A 16,282-nucleotide genomic window follows, 5' to 3' on the forward strand; every position below is an offset into this window, starting at 1 on the left:
TCCTTGTCAGGTAGAATGAGGATATGGTAAACGTCGATGAGAAAAATGGTTGCGCGACCGTGATATTTGACAAAGAATATATTTTGGTGCCTCGGGTCTTTCTAAAGTTAAAACCCCGATGGACACTTGAAAATGGCATGATAATTACTACTGTTGATAAAACTGTTTTCGGCAATGAATCCACTGAGTATGATTATAGTACTCAGCCCTGCATGTGTTTTCCCTATGTGCAGGTTAAGCGGTGGCGGGCGGGCGGCGGTGTTGAGTAGGAAACAATATCATGATCTGTTGGAACTATAAGTGTCGTTGTGTCTCCATACATAGCCTCACTTCTTTCTTGGTCGCTTACGCTATATTATGAAACTTGTGATCTTTTGGTTGGGTTAAACTCTTTTATTTCGTGGGGATATGTTAGATACAAAACAGTTGAGAATATTTTGGAAACGTTGATCAACATTTATTGCGATAGCCTTTTGTTGGATTCTTTGCTAAGGCATTATTCTTTTCCTACTTAATTGTTCATTAAATGCTTTGGTTAAATCCCTTCTTAAATGGAACCCTAGCCTATGATCTTTGATGCATTTAAGTCCGCCTAATTAACGATCGCCGCATTTATTATACCCTAGATGGGCGGGTCGTTACAACTTTACCTTTGTAGGAGGTAACCTTGTGACATGGAGAAGTAAGAAGAAGAAGGTAGTCGCACTTTCCAGTGCAGAGGCAGAATTTCGGGGAATTAAGAGTGGACTGACAGAGGTGCTATGGCTGCGGAGACTTATGACCGAGTTGGACCTTCAATCCGCTCTACCTTGTAGATTGTTTTGTGACAACAAGGCGGCTATCAGTATTTCTGAAAACCCGGTACAACATGATAGAACAAAACATGTGGAAGTAGATAGGCACTTCATAAAGGAGAATCTCGAAGCAAAGGTGGTGGAAATGCCTTATATCAAGACCGAAGATCAACTCGCAGACATTTTGACGAAGGCAGTGAATTCAAAGTCATTTCGAGAAGTACTAGGCAAGCTAAGTATTGGGAACCCCATCACTTAGCTTGAGGGGGAGTGTTGGAATAAGATCGCATAATATCGGGAGAATATTATGTGATTGATATGGGAGTATATTATGCCCAAATTAGAGTAGCAATTATTGTAAATTTAGGTTTACCATATATGTAGAATACCTAGTCTATAAATATGTAATCTCTGTATCTTCTTATTTATTCATATACGACAGAACCTTCTCCCACCAATCTTAACATAGCCAAAATTCAACAGTTCATCTATCTTTTAAAAAGGCTATGTGTTCATTCTTCAGGTGTATGGATCTAATTTTCCTAAAGAGTTTCTGAATCTAATTTTATGTATCTGTTTGAGTTTTGATTTTGTGTTCGTTTCTAGATTTTAGAATCGGGTTTTCTTTTTGTGGTAGGTGAGTATGATTTCAACCTCCGAATTCAGGTTTTGGTTTAAATTTTATTTTGATTCGGCTTTCTGAATTCAAGCTTCAGATTTATATTTTGGTTTAAGATTTCAGAAACAGTCTGATTTCATTTTGATTTTATGTTTGTTTTTGGCAGACTTTTTGAGTTTCATGGCCGATTCTCGACAAAATGTAACATATCAGAAATTCTCTTTTATTCAAAATTTTACTCCCTCCGTCCCCGAATACTTGACACGGTTTGACCCGGCACGGATTTTAAGAAATGTAATGGAAAGTGTGTTGAAAAAGTTGGTGAAATGTGGGTCCTACTTTTAAAGTATTAGTTTCATAATAAATGTGAGTAGGAATGAGTTAGTGGAAGATGAGGTCCACTACCAAAAATGGAAAAGGTGAACTGTGTCAAGTATTTGGGGACGGACCGAAATGGCAAACTGTGTCAAGTATTCAGGGACGGAGGGAGTAATTCATAAACAACTGTCCATTAATTAATTAATTAGTAAGGCCATCACAATCTAATTTTACAATTGTCTATTGATTTAGCACAATAAAACCTTTATTAATTAAACAGTAGAAACAAGAAATTGTACAAATGAAATTATACTATATAAGGTTAAAAATATCTTATTAACATTTAATCTATAAAATAATTTAACAAATTGAATATTTAGTTTATTTTTATCTTATTAATTAAACAATATTGCTACATCCTTATCATTATTTTGACCACTCATTTCATCTGAACTTAAAGTCCCCTTGAATTGCATTCTCATTTTCATCTTAATGTATAATTATTTCATCATCATATCATATGGCCTAAAACTCAACAAGTAGATACATAAAATATAACGAAAAATTGAAGAAATAATAACCAATGCAGCCCCAAGTCCCCAACACTCTTCTCAGCCATAGACAATTTTCAGCCACCGGGCACTTCTTCATCCTCAGCCTCACATTCTCTAAAATGTCAATTTCTCTAAAACAAAATAAACCAAAAAGAATTTACCTCTCCACCACCACTCCCCCTCTTCAATTTCCAGTTTCTGCAATCTAATAAAGGAAGGATCTTTCTGCTTATTGAGGTTCAAGAATTGAAAAGATGGCTACTTTATCAAGAAATGTCACACTTTCACGCGAGCCCGTGCCTGTCTTTCTTTCTCCTCAAAATCCCTCCAAAATTCTCAAGCTTTCTCCTTCTAGAATCCATAGCTTTGAGCCTCGAGGCACTATCACTATCAAAATTTCAGCAACTAGAATTAGGGCTGTGAAGAGAGAGGAAAGTACCCTTCTTGATGAGAGAGATACAGAATTGGAGACTAGGTTAAATCGTAGTGTGAATGGGAATGGTAGTGGGAGCTATGCCTATGGTAATGGCTCAGCTCGGAGTTATGCTAATGGAAGTGCGAAAGTTGAGAAAGAAAATGAGAATTTGGTGAAATATGTAAATGGGAATGCGGCTGCTAAAAGTGGACTGGAAGTAGTGAAAACAGATAAGGTGATTAGTGGCAAGAAAAAAACTATTGAAGAGATAGGGCAAGAGGATGCTTGGTTCAAGAGAAAAGAACAAGATCAAGTTGAGGTATATCGTTAGTTTTGTGATAATCCAAGGTGTAATGTTTTTGTTTATGATGTAATGCTCAAAGTTAGGCAAATTTTGTTGGGGTAAAACTGCTTATTGAATCTCATCATATACTTAGCTCTTTAACTTTAAGTAATTTGGATGCCTGATGTCTTCATAAGGGTAAAAGAATTCGAGAATGCCGGGCTTAATTTGAGTTTATCTCTATATGATGCATATGCAGTAGGAATTTGAAAATCTGGCTGTATGCGTGACACGAATTTATTGGTACGTAACTATACGTGGTTTTTATAGGTATCTGTTGCCCCTGGTGGCCGATGGAACAGATTTAAGACTTATTCGACGATTCAGAGGACTTTGGAAATATGGGGATTTGTTCTCAGTTTTGTATTCAAGGCTTGGTTAAGCAATCAGAAGTTCTCATACAGAGGTTAGCTTCTTCAGCTAATGTAGTTTTGATCACAAATTTATTAGAGAAATAATATATACTTGTGTTGTATGAGTATGAGGATTACTTGGAAGCCGAAGAGACTGAAGGGGTAACTATAGCACCTGCTCTATTGAGTTGCATGCATTGTCTAAAAAGAATACCTCTCTTTACCAAAATTTCACATCATACAATGTGTCTGTCACTGTACTTATACTTTTCTCTCCTTTTGTCTGATCATAAATCTTCTAGTAAGACATTTCTCTTCTCTGTATGTGGAGTCTTGTATCTTTTTATTTACCAACTTACTATTTCACCAGTTGCTGTTTCTTTTACTTTATATAGAGAATTCAAAAATAGACTTGTATGTTATGACTGTGTTTTTCCACCAAAAGAAAGAAGCCAAAATGTTGGCAAGGTTTCTCAATATGCCGCTGCAAGCAACGTTTCTTGGACTTATGTGCTTTTGCTACTATCTATTCCTTAAGAACTATTGGTTCAAATCAGGATGCTTCTTCCGTGGGATGGTTTGTCAGTTTACTTATTGTGTGGTTTTTGGTTAATAAGCTCACCTACAATTTGGACAGGATGACCCTCCCCCTCCCCCTCCCCCCTCCCCAACTTGTCTTATATGTTACATAAGGGATGCCCCATCCATGTGCAGGAGGAATGACAGAGGAAAAGAAATCTCAGAGGCGGAAGGTACTGGCCAAGTGGTTGAAGGAAAATATTTTGAGACTGGGTCCTACTTTCATCAAAATTGGTCAGCAGTTCTCTACAAGAGTAGACATACTTCCTCAAGAATATGTTGATCAATTGTCAGAGCTCCAGGTAAAACTCATTTATCTGAAAATTTTTATGCTCCGCTCCAACTTCTTGGTTTTCTATCCCTTGAAATACTTAGGGCTTTCTTACGAAAGAAATAGGATATTGGTCCCTAAAACCATGAACTTTAGCCAAATTCTGGTATTTCCCATGAACTTTAAATTTGGGGTAAAATATCATAAACTTTACATTTCATGTGCTATTTCCCATCCCAACCCAATTCAAATAAGATATTTTTGGCTAAAACTTATTCGATGTGTTTAGCCATGAAATATTTATGATATTTAGACTACTTTTTAAGTTTGTGGCAAGTAGAATAAAAAGCTATGTAAAAAGTCACGTTGATTTAGTAGTGCCAAGTAGGATAAAAAAGCCACGCTCGTAAGTCAGATATGGTGATTGACCCGTCTTGGGAAATAACAAACTAATGGTAAAGTTTGTGATAGTTTACACCAATTTTAAAGGTAAATACCAGTATTTGACCAAAGTTTGTGGTTTTAGGGATCAATATCCCTAAAGATACTAAATTGAGATCTTATACATCATGTCATGCTTGTTATGATCATTTACCCGATTGAAGTCTGTAGGTTGGAGCTACTATAACATATACTCCACTTATTTGAGATTTGCCTATAGTGTTACAATAAGAGATAACTTCTGTGTAACTTCATGCTTTCCAAAGAAATTTCTCATAATTCGTTTAACTGTTTAAGTTAAATTACTGAATTTCACTCCGCAAAGATGGTAAAAGAAAATACAATTATAGCGTCATTGCTATTAGATCATATTTGAACACTCTGTTTGGCTCTTTCAATCCGCCTTCTTCCTTTACAACTACGTCTGTATTTTTGTTATCAAGAAGTTATTTTGAGAAGTAGTTAACTTATTATAAAATTGGTCAGTGAAAGTAATCTACCTAGCTACCTCATGCAGGATCAAGTTCCTCCTTTTCCATCAAAAACTGCTGTAGCCATAGTAGAGGAAGAGCTTGGATCTCCCGTGGATGATATATTTGACAGATTTGACCGCGAGCCAATTGCTGCAGCAAGTCTTGGTATATCAAATTCACCCTTGACACAATGTGATGGACTAATATATATTCTATTGCCTAAGAAGGTTTTATTTATCACACGAATAATGATTCCAATTTGTAGGTCAGGTTCACCGGGCCAAATTGAAGGGACAGGAAGTTGTTATTAAAGTACAGAGACCTGGATTGAAGGATCTTTTTGACATAGACCTTAAAAATTTGAGGGTAAGTTTGATTGTGATTGTTCATTGTGCTCAGTTCCTTATGCTAGTTCTTGGCTTAAGTCAGCTTTGCACGAGCTGCTGAGCACAAGAATCTCGTTCTTCTGAAACAATAACAAAGTAGGTGTGTATTGCTCTGATTTTCTTACTTCCTCAGGTGATAGCCGAATATCTCCAGAAAATAGATCCAAAATCAGATGGTGCAAAAAGGGACTGGGTCGCCATATACAATGAATGTGCAAGTGTCTTATACCAGGTATGAAGTTTCGTTCGATACTATGGTTATAATTTTCGGACATCAGAAAATTTAGGTGGCTAGTTATGTGGGTCGTGGGATATGGCAACAGTCACACACCCTTTAGGCATACCCAGAATATTTATTTACTTAATCCAACATACTGTTGTGATTTTCTCGACTATTAACTGAATTTGCATCTAAATACTTATGATGCAACAATTTTCAGGAGATTGACTACACTAAAGAAGCTGCTAATGCAGAGAAGTTTGCAGATAATTTTAAAAACATGGATTATGTGAAAGTTCCATCTATATATTGGGAGTACACAACTCCACAGGTTTGAACATTTAGGAATTGTCAAAGATGGAAATTTTATTTCTTAGATATTTTATGTTGTTTATTGACGAGTTCGAGTTCCATGGCTGATAGGTTCTTGTTATGGAGTATGTTCCGGGGATAAAAATAAACCGGATAAAAGCTCTTGATCAGTTGGGTGTTGACCGCAAGAGGTATCATTCTAAGCTCACTAACTTTATTACACATTGTCTTTTCAATCTTCACGTATCTGGAACACTTACTGTTATTATTGTTTGTTAATTCACATTAGATTAGGTCGATACGCTGTTGAGTCTTACCTGGAGCAGATATTATCTCATGGCTTCTTCCATGCTGACCCAGTGAGTGCTCCTCACTGCTTGTTGTTCTGGAACTGTTTGCTCGTTGACTAACATGTGTACTTTAATTTCTTGTACAGCATCCTGGAAACATAGCCGTGGATGATGTTAATGGTGGAAGATTGATCTTCTATGACTTTGGAATGATGGGAAGGTGTATTTTCTATCTGCAGTCTTGTAGAAAATATTCGTTTCCTTGTTTATAGTTTGATTATCTTTCGTGCAACCTGACATCTTGATGTAAACATTCGCAGTATAAGTCCTAACATCCGAGAAGGTTTGCTAGAAGTATTTTATGGAGTTTATGAGAAAGATGCTGATAAGGTCATTTCTCAAAATTTAATTATCTTCTGCTTATGAGCAGGATTGATATGTCTGAATTTTAATTCAATATGTTATGTTTGATTGACCTACGAGAACACTCAATTTAATGCAGGTTCTTCAAGCAATGTTTCAAATGGGTGTTCTGGTACCAACTGGAGATTTAACGGCTGTCAGACGAACTGCAAAGTTCTTCCTCAACAGGTTTCCGTTTGTGGCTAGTTAATGCTTTCTTTGGCCAGAATATGCTAATAAAAAACTAGGAACTAAGGTGAAATTGAAATACTGTAGCTTCGAGGAGCGCCTCGCAGCACAAAGAAAAGAGAGAGAAACGGCAACGATGGAACTTGGATTCAAGAAGCCATTGACCAAGGAGGAAAAGATCGAGAAAAAGAAACAACGTCTCGCTGCAATTGGTAAGTTGTTTCTGTGGATTAATTTGTTAAACAATTGGTAATGCATTAATGAGTCAGGTTAATTATTCTCTGTCAAGTAGTTAGCTACTTTTGCAGATTAGGGAAATGAAATCTGATGTTTTGTGCTTTAACAGGTGAAGATTTGTTGGCTATTGCAGCAGATCAACCTTTCCGCTTTCCTGCCACTTTTACCTTTGTTGTTAGATCCTTTTCGGGTAATTCACGGTAGTTCGTACTTGATAGTATATTACTGACATGTTTAGTGCTGGTAGATGCTAAAGTTCATTTATCTGCGTAGTGTTGGATGGTATTGGGAAGGGACTCGATCCTCGATTTGACATCACTGAGATTGCTAAACCGTAAGCATTTTGAGATTTCTGAAGTTAATGTATATCATAAACCATAAGCTTTAGATTATCTTTATTTTGACTAATGTATATTTGTTGTGCATACACAGCTATGCTCTGGAATTGTTAAAGTTCCGCGAAGCGGGCATTGAAGTTATTATAAAGGCAAGTTTGCACATGCTCTTTTCGCGTTATATCAATCTCGAACAAGGGTCTAAAGGATTCAAAAATGAAAAACTTGCTAAAATCCGATCTTACCTGTTCCCAGGACTTCAGGAAAAGATGGGATCGACAAGCGCGTGCATTTTACAATCTATTTAGGCAGGCTAATAGGGTTGAAAAGCTGGCTGAAGTTATACAACGATTGGTAGTCTTCTTTGATCTGCAGATTTAACAAAGCATGAGTTATTTTTCTGATCATTTTTTAATCTCATCTACCTTTGTTAGGAGCAAGGCGATTTAAAGCTTCGCGTACGAGCTTTGGAATCTGAGAGAGCTTTCCAACGCGTTGCAACTGTTCAAGAGACAATTGGGAGTGTAAGTTTGTGCATGCCAACTTAATTTTATTGAAACGTGGAAAAGTGATGTCTGAACATAATTGTTTGACCTTGTACTCTTCGATTTCGCTAAACATTGTGAGTGAACCAACAGGTTGTTGCTGCTGGAAGTCTGATCAACTTGGCTACCATTTTGTATGTGAACTCCATCCATGTAAGTCATCAGATTCACGTATAAATGGAAGATTTGACACTGCCTGGGACAATATTTGCTACGGTTATTTGATTTGAATAACAAGTAACAAAGTTTATATTGGTCTCCAGGTGCCTGCTACGATTGCATACGTCCTTTGTGCATTTTTCGGGTTGAAGTTGTTGATCGGCATTGTGAAGGTTAAGAAATTTGACCAAAGAGAGAGGCTAATCACTGGTACTGCTTAAGTAAATGGTAAGTGATTTTCACATTGTTTTTCATTCACAATGGCACATTACCACAAAGAAAAATTATGGCTTCCTATTGCTCTACGTTGTTGATTCGGTAAGAGGGCTTGCGTTGCGCATTCGTTATGCAGGATGATGGTTTATAAAACGATTCGTTATGGAAAGACTGACATGATAAATCCTAGGTGCACTGAGACATGATTCCAAAAATATTACTACTACTAAATTTGAGAATGTATATGAAGTGGAAATGTGGCAAGTTTGGGGTGGGGCGAGGATTGATTTTTGTGGCTGTAACATTCCTTGCTGTAGCTGTAAGAATGTATATGAAAATTGCACAAAACATATTGTGGGGATGAAATGGAATGCTACATTCCTCACCCCTTTAATAATAGTATTTCATACCTCAAAACTGTTTCTTGTCGTTGTCGTATTCATTTTAATAGTATTACAAGGTAAGCTTTGTAAAAAAATATTAAGTGAGATAAACGTCTTAATCTAAAAATTCAGAAATTGTTGCAAATATTTTACAATTATCTTCACAACCTTTTAATATAAATAAAACTTGTAATATATGTGCACTATTAAAAGTTTAGATTTCATAACATATTAAAGGGTTTATTTTGATAATAAGAGGTAATACTAACTGATAGAATAAAGAAAAGAAAAAATATGTTGCCATTGAGGTCGAATTAGAGATAAAAATACTAATTACTTAACCAGTAAGTTACTAATGTTAATTGATATTTATTCAAAACAAAAATACTTCTATATGAATAGGGGCGGTCATGCTATTTTCAACTCGACTCTAGGGGACGTTTGGGCTCTACGGACTGTCGGGAGAGGGGGCGGACGTTGAAATACAAGAAGACAGCCATGCCTCTAAATTTATATACTGAATCTACACATAAAATATAGAGTACTACCTCATAAAGAAAACAAAAATCTATTCGTAAGAAAAGAAAAAAATAAGTTAACCACACACTTTATCCTTATAAACCATGTAATTATATTTTCAACTACTGAATGACAGGAAGCAGTCAAAAATGTGCAAACAGACGCAACTGAGATTTGGTAGCTAACTAACTATACACACCAACATATATAGGTGATGAGAGGTTCAACGAACTATGACGATTCACGAGGCCGCGATGACCAAAGCAAACTCAATGCCCGGAGACGCTGAAAGTACTCACCCAAAGCAAGAAGCCCTTGAGCCGCCTGCCGGGTGGTGAGTATCCGCAAAATCTGCTGCAGAATTTCCTGCCTCAGATGGTCTGCCTGTTTCCATCATCAAGAATTCAATATCAATCTTCCATCAACGATACTCAAATCGAAAAAAGGAGTCCTACACCTTACCTGGCCCACGAACCTGACCAGATCATCCAACTTCTCAATGGCAGCACCAACCATTGGGAGATAGTTCCCTTCACCGAGCTGTTTGGCTACGGCTTCCCCCACAATTCGGTGGAGTTGCTCCATTCCCTGCGATAATGCGTCTTCTGCTTGCTGACACGATTGCGCCAGATTTCCAAGATCCAAACGTTGTTGTTCAGACAACGGCTCCAGATGTGGTAAGAGAACCTATTTCCAGACAAATATCAAAGTCTAAGAGCGACAAGAGACGTATTAAAGTCTCAACGCGACAAGGGATGTATTGTGTCTCAATCAACAAATGCATTGCAAAGCGTCTTCAGCAGCATTAGCCGAGAAGGTTGGCTACATGCCATGTGTGAATGAGACCATATGACACCATAAAATTTTAAATCGGAGAAATAAAATGTGGATTACCTTTAGAAGTTCAGAAGGCCGGAATCCACCAATCCAGAAGAAAAAGCGCTCAGCCGAAGTTTTCCACATGCCAGACATGAGATAGAAAACGTCGGTCTTCGCTGCTATAGCTTTCATTCTGAAAAGCTCAAAATAATGCCCAAGTCCACCGTCAACAAATATTTGCAGCTCTGACTCTCTAGTTTCCGATGATTGCAAAGCATCCCTCAGATCAGATAGGTCTCTATCTTGTTCTTCCACCCACTGTCCGTATTCCAGTTCGAACGTAGCAATACCTGAAAAGTGCAATGTTATTATTAAGACAAATATGACAACAAAAGAAAACAATCATACAAGTGATGAAGTTATAACATACTCTCTATAAATTTTGTATAATGAGTAGTAGATGATTAAAAGATGGATGAATCGCATGTGAGTATACGAACCTGGGTTCGTACTCCCAGCATAATCCAGTGGACTAGCATCTAAAGCACTTCCCGCGTACAGACCCTGCTAAATAAGTACGCGTCTTCAAACGAAGAGGCAATGGAAATTTAAAAGTGCAGTTCAATCCAGTAAAGATTAGGTACTGAATTTTACCTGTTGCCGGGCACGGCCAAGTTCTTGCTCTAACTGAATAAGTCTTAGTTTACTGCTTTCTAATTGCTGAACATAGGCCTGGAACGAAATTTTGGTTAGCTCCTAACGATGTACAGACACGACATTTAGATGTATTAACAGTTTTGTAGATGTGATAGAACTGTGTAAGATTTTCCATAGACTCGTCGTACCTTTTTCCTGAGACGACTTTTACGAGCAGCCTCACGGTTCTGTGCTAGACGCCTTAATACCTACGGTTTTGTCATTGCATTTAACAGAGATATTGAGATTTTGGAACGGAAGATGCATAAAAAAGTGCTATATATCGAAGGTATTAGGCCATCGTCTTCCACTATTTCGTTCATTTGCAATCTACTATATCCATGTGACAACACATATAACTTCTTTTGTTGATCGATACATAAATGCCCGATTCGAGTTATGAGGCCAGTGGATATTTACCTTAGGTGGTTTACTTGCTTCTTGGTCGTATTTATTTGAAGGTCCTACCGTTCCGTGTGAAGTATCCTCTGACTAGACTCATACGAAACCAAGTCAGCCAACAAGTTGGACATAGATAACTCCTGAAAACGAGCTTAGAGACGTGAATACACAAAACGGTTAATTGTACCTGATTTTCAACCTCTAGGATCATCGGAGGAGATGCATCCAGACAATCGTTACCTTTGAACTCTCCCCACATACCCATTTGATGGATTGGCTCATATATACCCATCCGTCTCGAGGGAACAAAATGTGTGGATGTAGAATTCATCATTGTTGGCTGTTTAACAAAACAGAATCAACCACAAAAGTTGAACAATAAGAAGACGACTTTTCAAACAAAATCTCAAGATTAAATGATGAATTGAACAGCACAAAACAGTGGAGCTTTTTCATCAGCACAAAACATGCAATCAATTCATTAGTTTCATATGAACTTGCTAAAGAGGTTAATGTACAATGGAAGAGAACCTGCAACTTCAAAATTCATAAGGTAGAAATTATAGATTTCACATATCAAATTTATTCTAAGCCATTAATGATCTCAATAACCTCATTCACAAAATCAGAAACAGCATCTGATCCTCATTCACATAGTTAAAAATTCAGTACTATCTTAATTTCCAAACAAGCTAAAGCCACTCTCAAATTGATAATTATAGATCAAACATCAAGGCAAGAAAAGGCAATGGAATCTTGTATTATACAAAGCTCAATATATATATATATATAGAGCAGGTAACAAACAGCAAATAGGAGAAATTTTGTCAACAATAGGATAAATTTTCGATCTTGATTAAAACCTTAGCTTAAAATCCTCTCTATCATGAGAAAAGTGAATCAAATAAATAGAGAATAAGCTTCAAGAATCTGGTATTGAAAGCCTCAAGCAATAGGATAAACTATTAAACAGGTTCCTGCCTATATTCCTCAAATCCCATTTATCAAATTTTATATTCTTGAAAATGAAAGAGAAACAAATAATTGAGAAAAGACTGACCTTTTATTGGAGAGGAGAAAGAGGCCACTTTTAGAATAAGCTTCTGCTCAACATCCAGCAGCAGCAGCTGCTCTCTTCAAAGTGGGACTAAATTAAACTATTCAAGACTCCATTTTTTTTCATGCTGAAGAAGAGAGAGGCGAATGTGAATATGAATATGAATATGATTGTGAACGCAATACCTTTTAATTTTTCAAATTTTATTTATATTTAAATGGAAATATACTATGCTATTAGAAGAAAAAGACTTGAGACAATAGTGGCAAATAGAGTATATTATCACTACTACTATAAGGTATAAATGTGATTGTGAATATTAGTAATTTGAAGCAGGTGTGTGTGTGTGTGAAATGAATGAGGGGAGAATGAAAAATTTATTGGTGAGATTTCCACTAGGAAAGAAACAAGCAAGCAACTAAGCAACAGTGAGTATATTTGTAGTGTTATGCCTTACACTTTGAATATGCGCACCAGGTCACTCTCACTTGCAATGCTTACTCTCATCATCCACCAACAACAAATTAATACTCCTATTTTAATTGCTTCTATTTTAATTTAGGTGAATAATTTTGTAGAAATTTGGATTTATTTGAGGTCCATGTAGTCTTTTTCTTTATATGATGGTAAAATTAAAGTTTTGAAGGACCTCTATTTTCATCAAGCTCGGCTATGTTATCTTGAAGCGGTTCGTAAAGATGAAATTTCGATTTTAGTATAAAAGAATAGAATTTATAAATTAAAGAGAATATTTCACTTGAATTTCTCCCATTTATTTTCCCATGGACGCACGGTTTCTAATGAATTATCGAAATTGGGTATGCCGTAAATTCTGATACATAGAAATACAGTACGGCATATTGCAAATGTGGCACGTCTATATTGAAATTGGCTATATCAAATATCTTGGAAAAGGTAATAATATGGTTCTTGAGCATCTCCAAGGGGAAAAGTAAAATTAAATAATTACCAAATTTGTAACAGTCCGACATTTTAGGATATAATAAATATGGCGATCGCTATCTAGGCGGACTTAAAAGCAACAAGAACATAGGTCAGGGTTTCATTTAAAGGGTTTTGACCAAGGTATTTAATGAACTATCAGAACAATAAGTCAGCGGCTTAATCAAGAAAAATAAATGAATAGGTATCATAAATTATGCTCAAAAGACAATGGCTTAATTTAATTCCAAAAACGCATTATGTCTCAATATTCTAAACCAAAAAGAATAAGTTCAAAAACAAACGATACTAAGTTTCATGTTTAGCGGAAGCAACCAAGAGAAAAGTGAAGTCATGTATGAAGACACAACCCCACTCAATGTTTCAAGACGATCATATTATCATTCAATTTATTTGCTCAACACCGCCAACCGCTCGTCGCTGCTCAACCTGGACATAAGGAAAACATATGCAGGGCTGGGTATTTTAAACATACTCAGTGAACTCATGCCAAAACATTTTAATAGATATGCCATCCTTACTATAGTGAACTCGAGTTTGCATTTATAAAAGTATATCATCGAGTATCACAAAATAATTCCATAGACTGACCAGTCAAACAATTTCTCTCATTTTCTCAACAATCAACAATTCATAGTGCAACGAAAGTGTGGCCACACTATTCGCCCACGAGACCGGCCGACTAACAAGGACGGCTCCCGATCCCAACTGTGAACACTAGCCTGATAGGGTTTGCGGCCCTACTCAGACCCGAATTCGTTTTTATAGCCCTATATCCTAATGGAGCGGACTCCCAAACTAGGCATCAGACACACAACATAATCAAAACAATCACAGGCATGGCATAATATTTTAATCCACCCTTATAACACCATAATCAATATTTTGGTAATAAAAGAGTTTAGTGAATAAAGCCCACCTCGATTCCTTAGATCACAAGTATGTTCTTCCTCTTGCTATCACACCGAGAGCGCGAGTTATCACCTTTAATTTATGCGTAACACAAGTAAGTCTCAATCATCTACTCAAATTCATGCATGTTCCCAACGTTTTCCCTTTTTCCCCTCGATTCGTTTTATATTATCACTCAAAAATCAAGGCATGATTATCATATCAATTTTATTCGCACCACAACTCCAGATCTATCATCAAAACATGTCACGCATGAGTGTTCCACAACACATCCACACGCACACACACGAACACACACACACCGATGCACACACACACACACATCACCCCATATTCATCAATTGTTTTCCTTTTTCACTCAATCTATATGCATGAGGGTTCAAGAACACCGATTTATCGGTTAGATGAGAAAATATTAATATAAAAATACCTTTTCTCGATAGAACGAACTGTAAAAACAAAGTAGAATCTTGATTCTTCAATAATTCTTGAGACTTCAACTTGAATTCTTCTCAAAAGATGAAGAAATCTTGGAGAAAAGTAGAAGAAAAATTGAGAGAGAGTGTGAGAGAGGGGAGGAGTGTATTTGGGGGAGTGGGGGGGGGCGTGTTTTTGTGTTCTAGGGTTAGGGTTTTGTCTCTTATTTATATAGTTTAAGAATATAATCCCACAATTAAATAATTAAAAATTTGGAAAGATATGGTGGGAGAGTGGCTTTAATTCTAGTGAGAAATAAGGGGATTTTGAAATCTTAGGCTATTTAATTAGCATATAATTTAATTTAGATATTTCACGGAGTAGAATAAAATATCACGGAGCAGAATAAAAATAATAATCCTCCCCAAATAATTAGGAAGTGGCGTTAATTAGTGATTCCTCCATAAGGAATCATTTTCAAATATTAATTAAAATAGGATATGGCAAGATCTCCTTAGATATGGTAAGATATGCTAGGATATTTATATTTATTCATGGAAGAGAATAAATAAGGGATCAAATAATATAATAAAATAATCCCTTCTCCCACAAATACGAGATTTTCGAAAATCTCCATGTGTAGGCATAGGGGTCGAAAATTTCATAGAGGAAATAAGGAATAATCGGACTTTAGATTTAATTTTGATAATTATCCCAAGCAATAATTAAATCCAAGAAAAATAGAATTCCTCTCCAATAAATAAAAGTGGTAGAAAATTCCAATAAAATAATGGTGCTCCTATTTAATCTCACTCATCCCTTAGGAATAATTCACCACAATATTATTTCGCCCCGTATCAATATATTCACATAATTACGTCACCAAATCCACAATTTTTAAATTCCACTCCATCTCCACAACACATTGACCTTTCAACGGCCACGTCATATTTTTCACAATATTGACTATTCAATAGCCACGTCATATAATCAACAAGTTTGACTATTCAACTCCAACTCAACTCCAAATCGCAATTAGGTCACAAAGAATCATGCAATAAATCACTCATCACCTAATCCACATACTTCATAGCATTAAAAGCATTTAATGCAAAATTTTATGTCTAAAAAATTAGGGTTCGAAAAAGTGAGGTGTTACAAAGTTTGTCTTTTTTGTATGAAAAATCATTCTCCAAGGGAAGAGATACTCCCTCCGCCCGTGAATAGGAGTCTCATTTTTCCATTTTAGTCCCTCCGCGAATAAGAATCCCAGTTCACTTCTACCATAAATGGTAATAGGGTCTCGCCTTCCACTAACTCATTCCACTGACATTTCATTTAAAACTAATATATGCAAGTGGGACCCATATTCCACTAACTTTTTTCCATCCACTTTTCTTAATATTTCTTAAAACCCGTGCCGCCAAGAAATGAGACTCCTAAGAGCATCCACAATGGCTTTAAACTAGCCATATGTCAGCCACAAACTCCTCCTGCCACATCATCAGCACTAAAATTCCTCTTGCCACATCATCAGGACAAGCAATAAGCTAGCCATAGGCTAGCCACAACAATCAAAATTAAAAAACAACTAAATTTACGGAATTAAACACAAAATACGAAATAAAATTTACGACACATATATGGGAAAATTCATTAATTT

At 36.3% G+C, this 16,282-nt stretch overlaps 2 protein-coding genes across 4 annotated transcripts; one reads left to right on the plus strand and one right to left on the minus strand.

The window, feature by feature from the left end:
- The first annotated feature begins 2,339 nt into the window (after positions 1 to 2,339).
- Positions 2,340 to 8,868, plus strand: LOC148932471 (protein ACTIVITY OF BC1 COMPLEX KINASE 8, chloroplastic-like). The gene is made up of 21 exons (XM_089065810.1): positions 2,340 to 3,019; positions 3,314 to 3,449; positions 4,111 to 4,277; positions 5,205 to 5,325; positions 5,426 to 5,526; positions 5,680 to 5,778; positions 5,987 to 6,097; positions 6,190 to 6,269; positions 6,368 to 6,437; positions 6,515 to 6,588; positions 6,689 to 6,758; positions 6,871 to 6,959; positions 7,047 to 7,171; positions 7,306 to 7,386; positions 7,470 to 7,530; positions 7,629 to 7,683; positions 7,787 to 7,885; positions 7,966 to 8,055; positions 8,170 to 8,229; positions 8,340 to 8,463; positions 8,588 to 8,868. Exons 1-20 carry the CDS (start codon positions 2,540 to 2,542, stop codon positions 8,454 to 8,456), a joined length of 2,286 nt encoding a protein of 761 aa, XP_088921936.1. The 5' UTR covers positions 2,340 to 2,539; the 3' UTR covers positions 8,457 to 8,463; positions 8,588 to 8,868.
- Positions 8,869 to 9,386: 518 nt separating this feature from the next.
- LOC148932472 (TGACG-sequence-specific DNA-binding protein TGA-1A-like) lies at positions 9,387 to 12,703 on the minus strand. 3 transcript variants are annotated; one of them, XM_089065867.1, is made up of 9 exons: positions 12,331 to 12,703; positions 11,458 to 11,610; positions 11,289 to 11,360; positions 11,018 to 11,077; positions 10,827 to 10,904; positions 10,673 to 10,739; positions 10,248 to 10,522; positions 9,816 to 10,040; positions 9,387 to 9,737 (listed from the first exon to the last, which is right to left on the minus strand). In XM_089065867.1, exons 2-9 carry the CDS (start codon positions 11,602 to 11,604, stop codon positions 9,585 to 9,587), a joined length of 1,077 nt encoding a protein of 358 aa, XP_088921993.1. In that variant the 5' UTR covers positions 11,605 to 11,610; positions 12,331 to 12,703; the 3' UTR covers positions 9,387 to 9,584. The 3 variants fall into 3 exon arrangements, with proteins under 3 accessions (XP_088921993.1, XP_088921995.1, XP_088921994.1); XM_089065869.1 differs by having other exon boundaries at positions 10,673 to 10,736; positions 12,331 to 12,701; XM_089065868.1 differs by lacking the exon at positions 12,331 to 12,703 and adding an exon at positions 12,134 to 12,252.
- Positions 12,704 to 16,282: the final 3,579 nt, after the last annotated feature.

This window comes from Salvia hispanica, chromosome 2, assembly GCF_029641045.1.
Source record: "Salvia hispanica isolate PSC_SH4W2 chromosome 2, Shi_PSC_v1, whole genome shotgun sequence".
In the NCBI taxonomy this organism is placed as follows: domain Eukaryota; kingdom Viridiplantae; phylum Streptophyta; class Magnoliopsida; order Lamiales; family Lamiaceae; genus Salvia; species Salvia hispanica.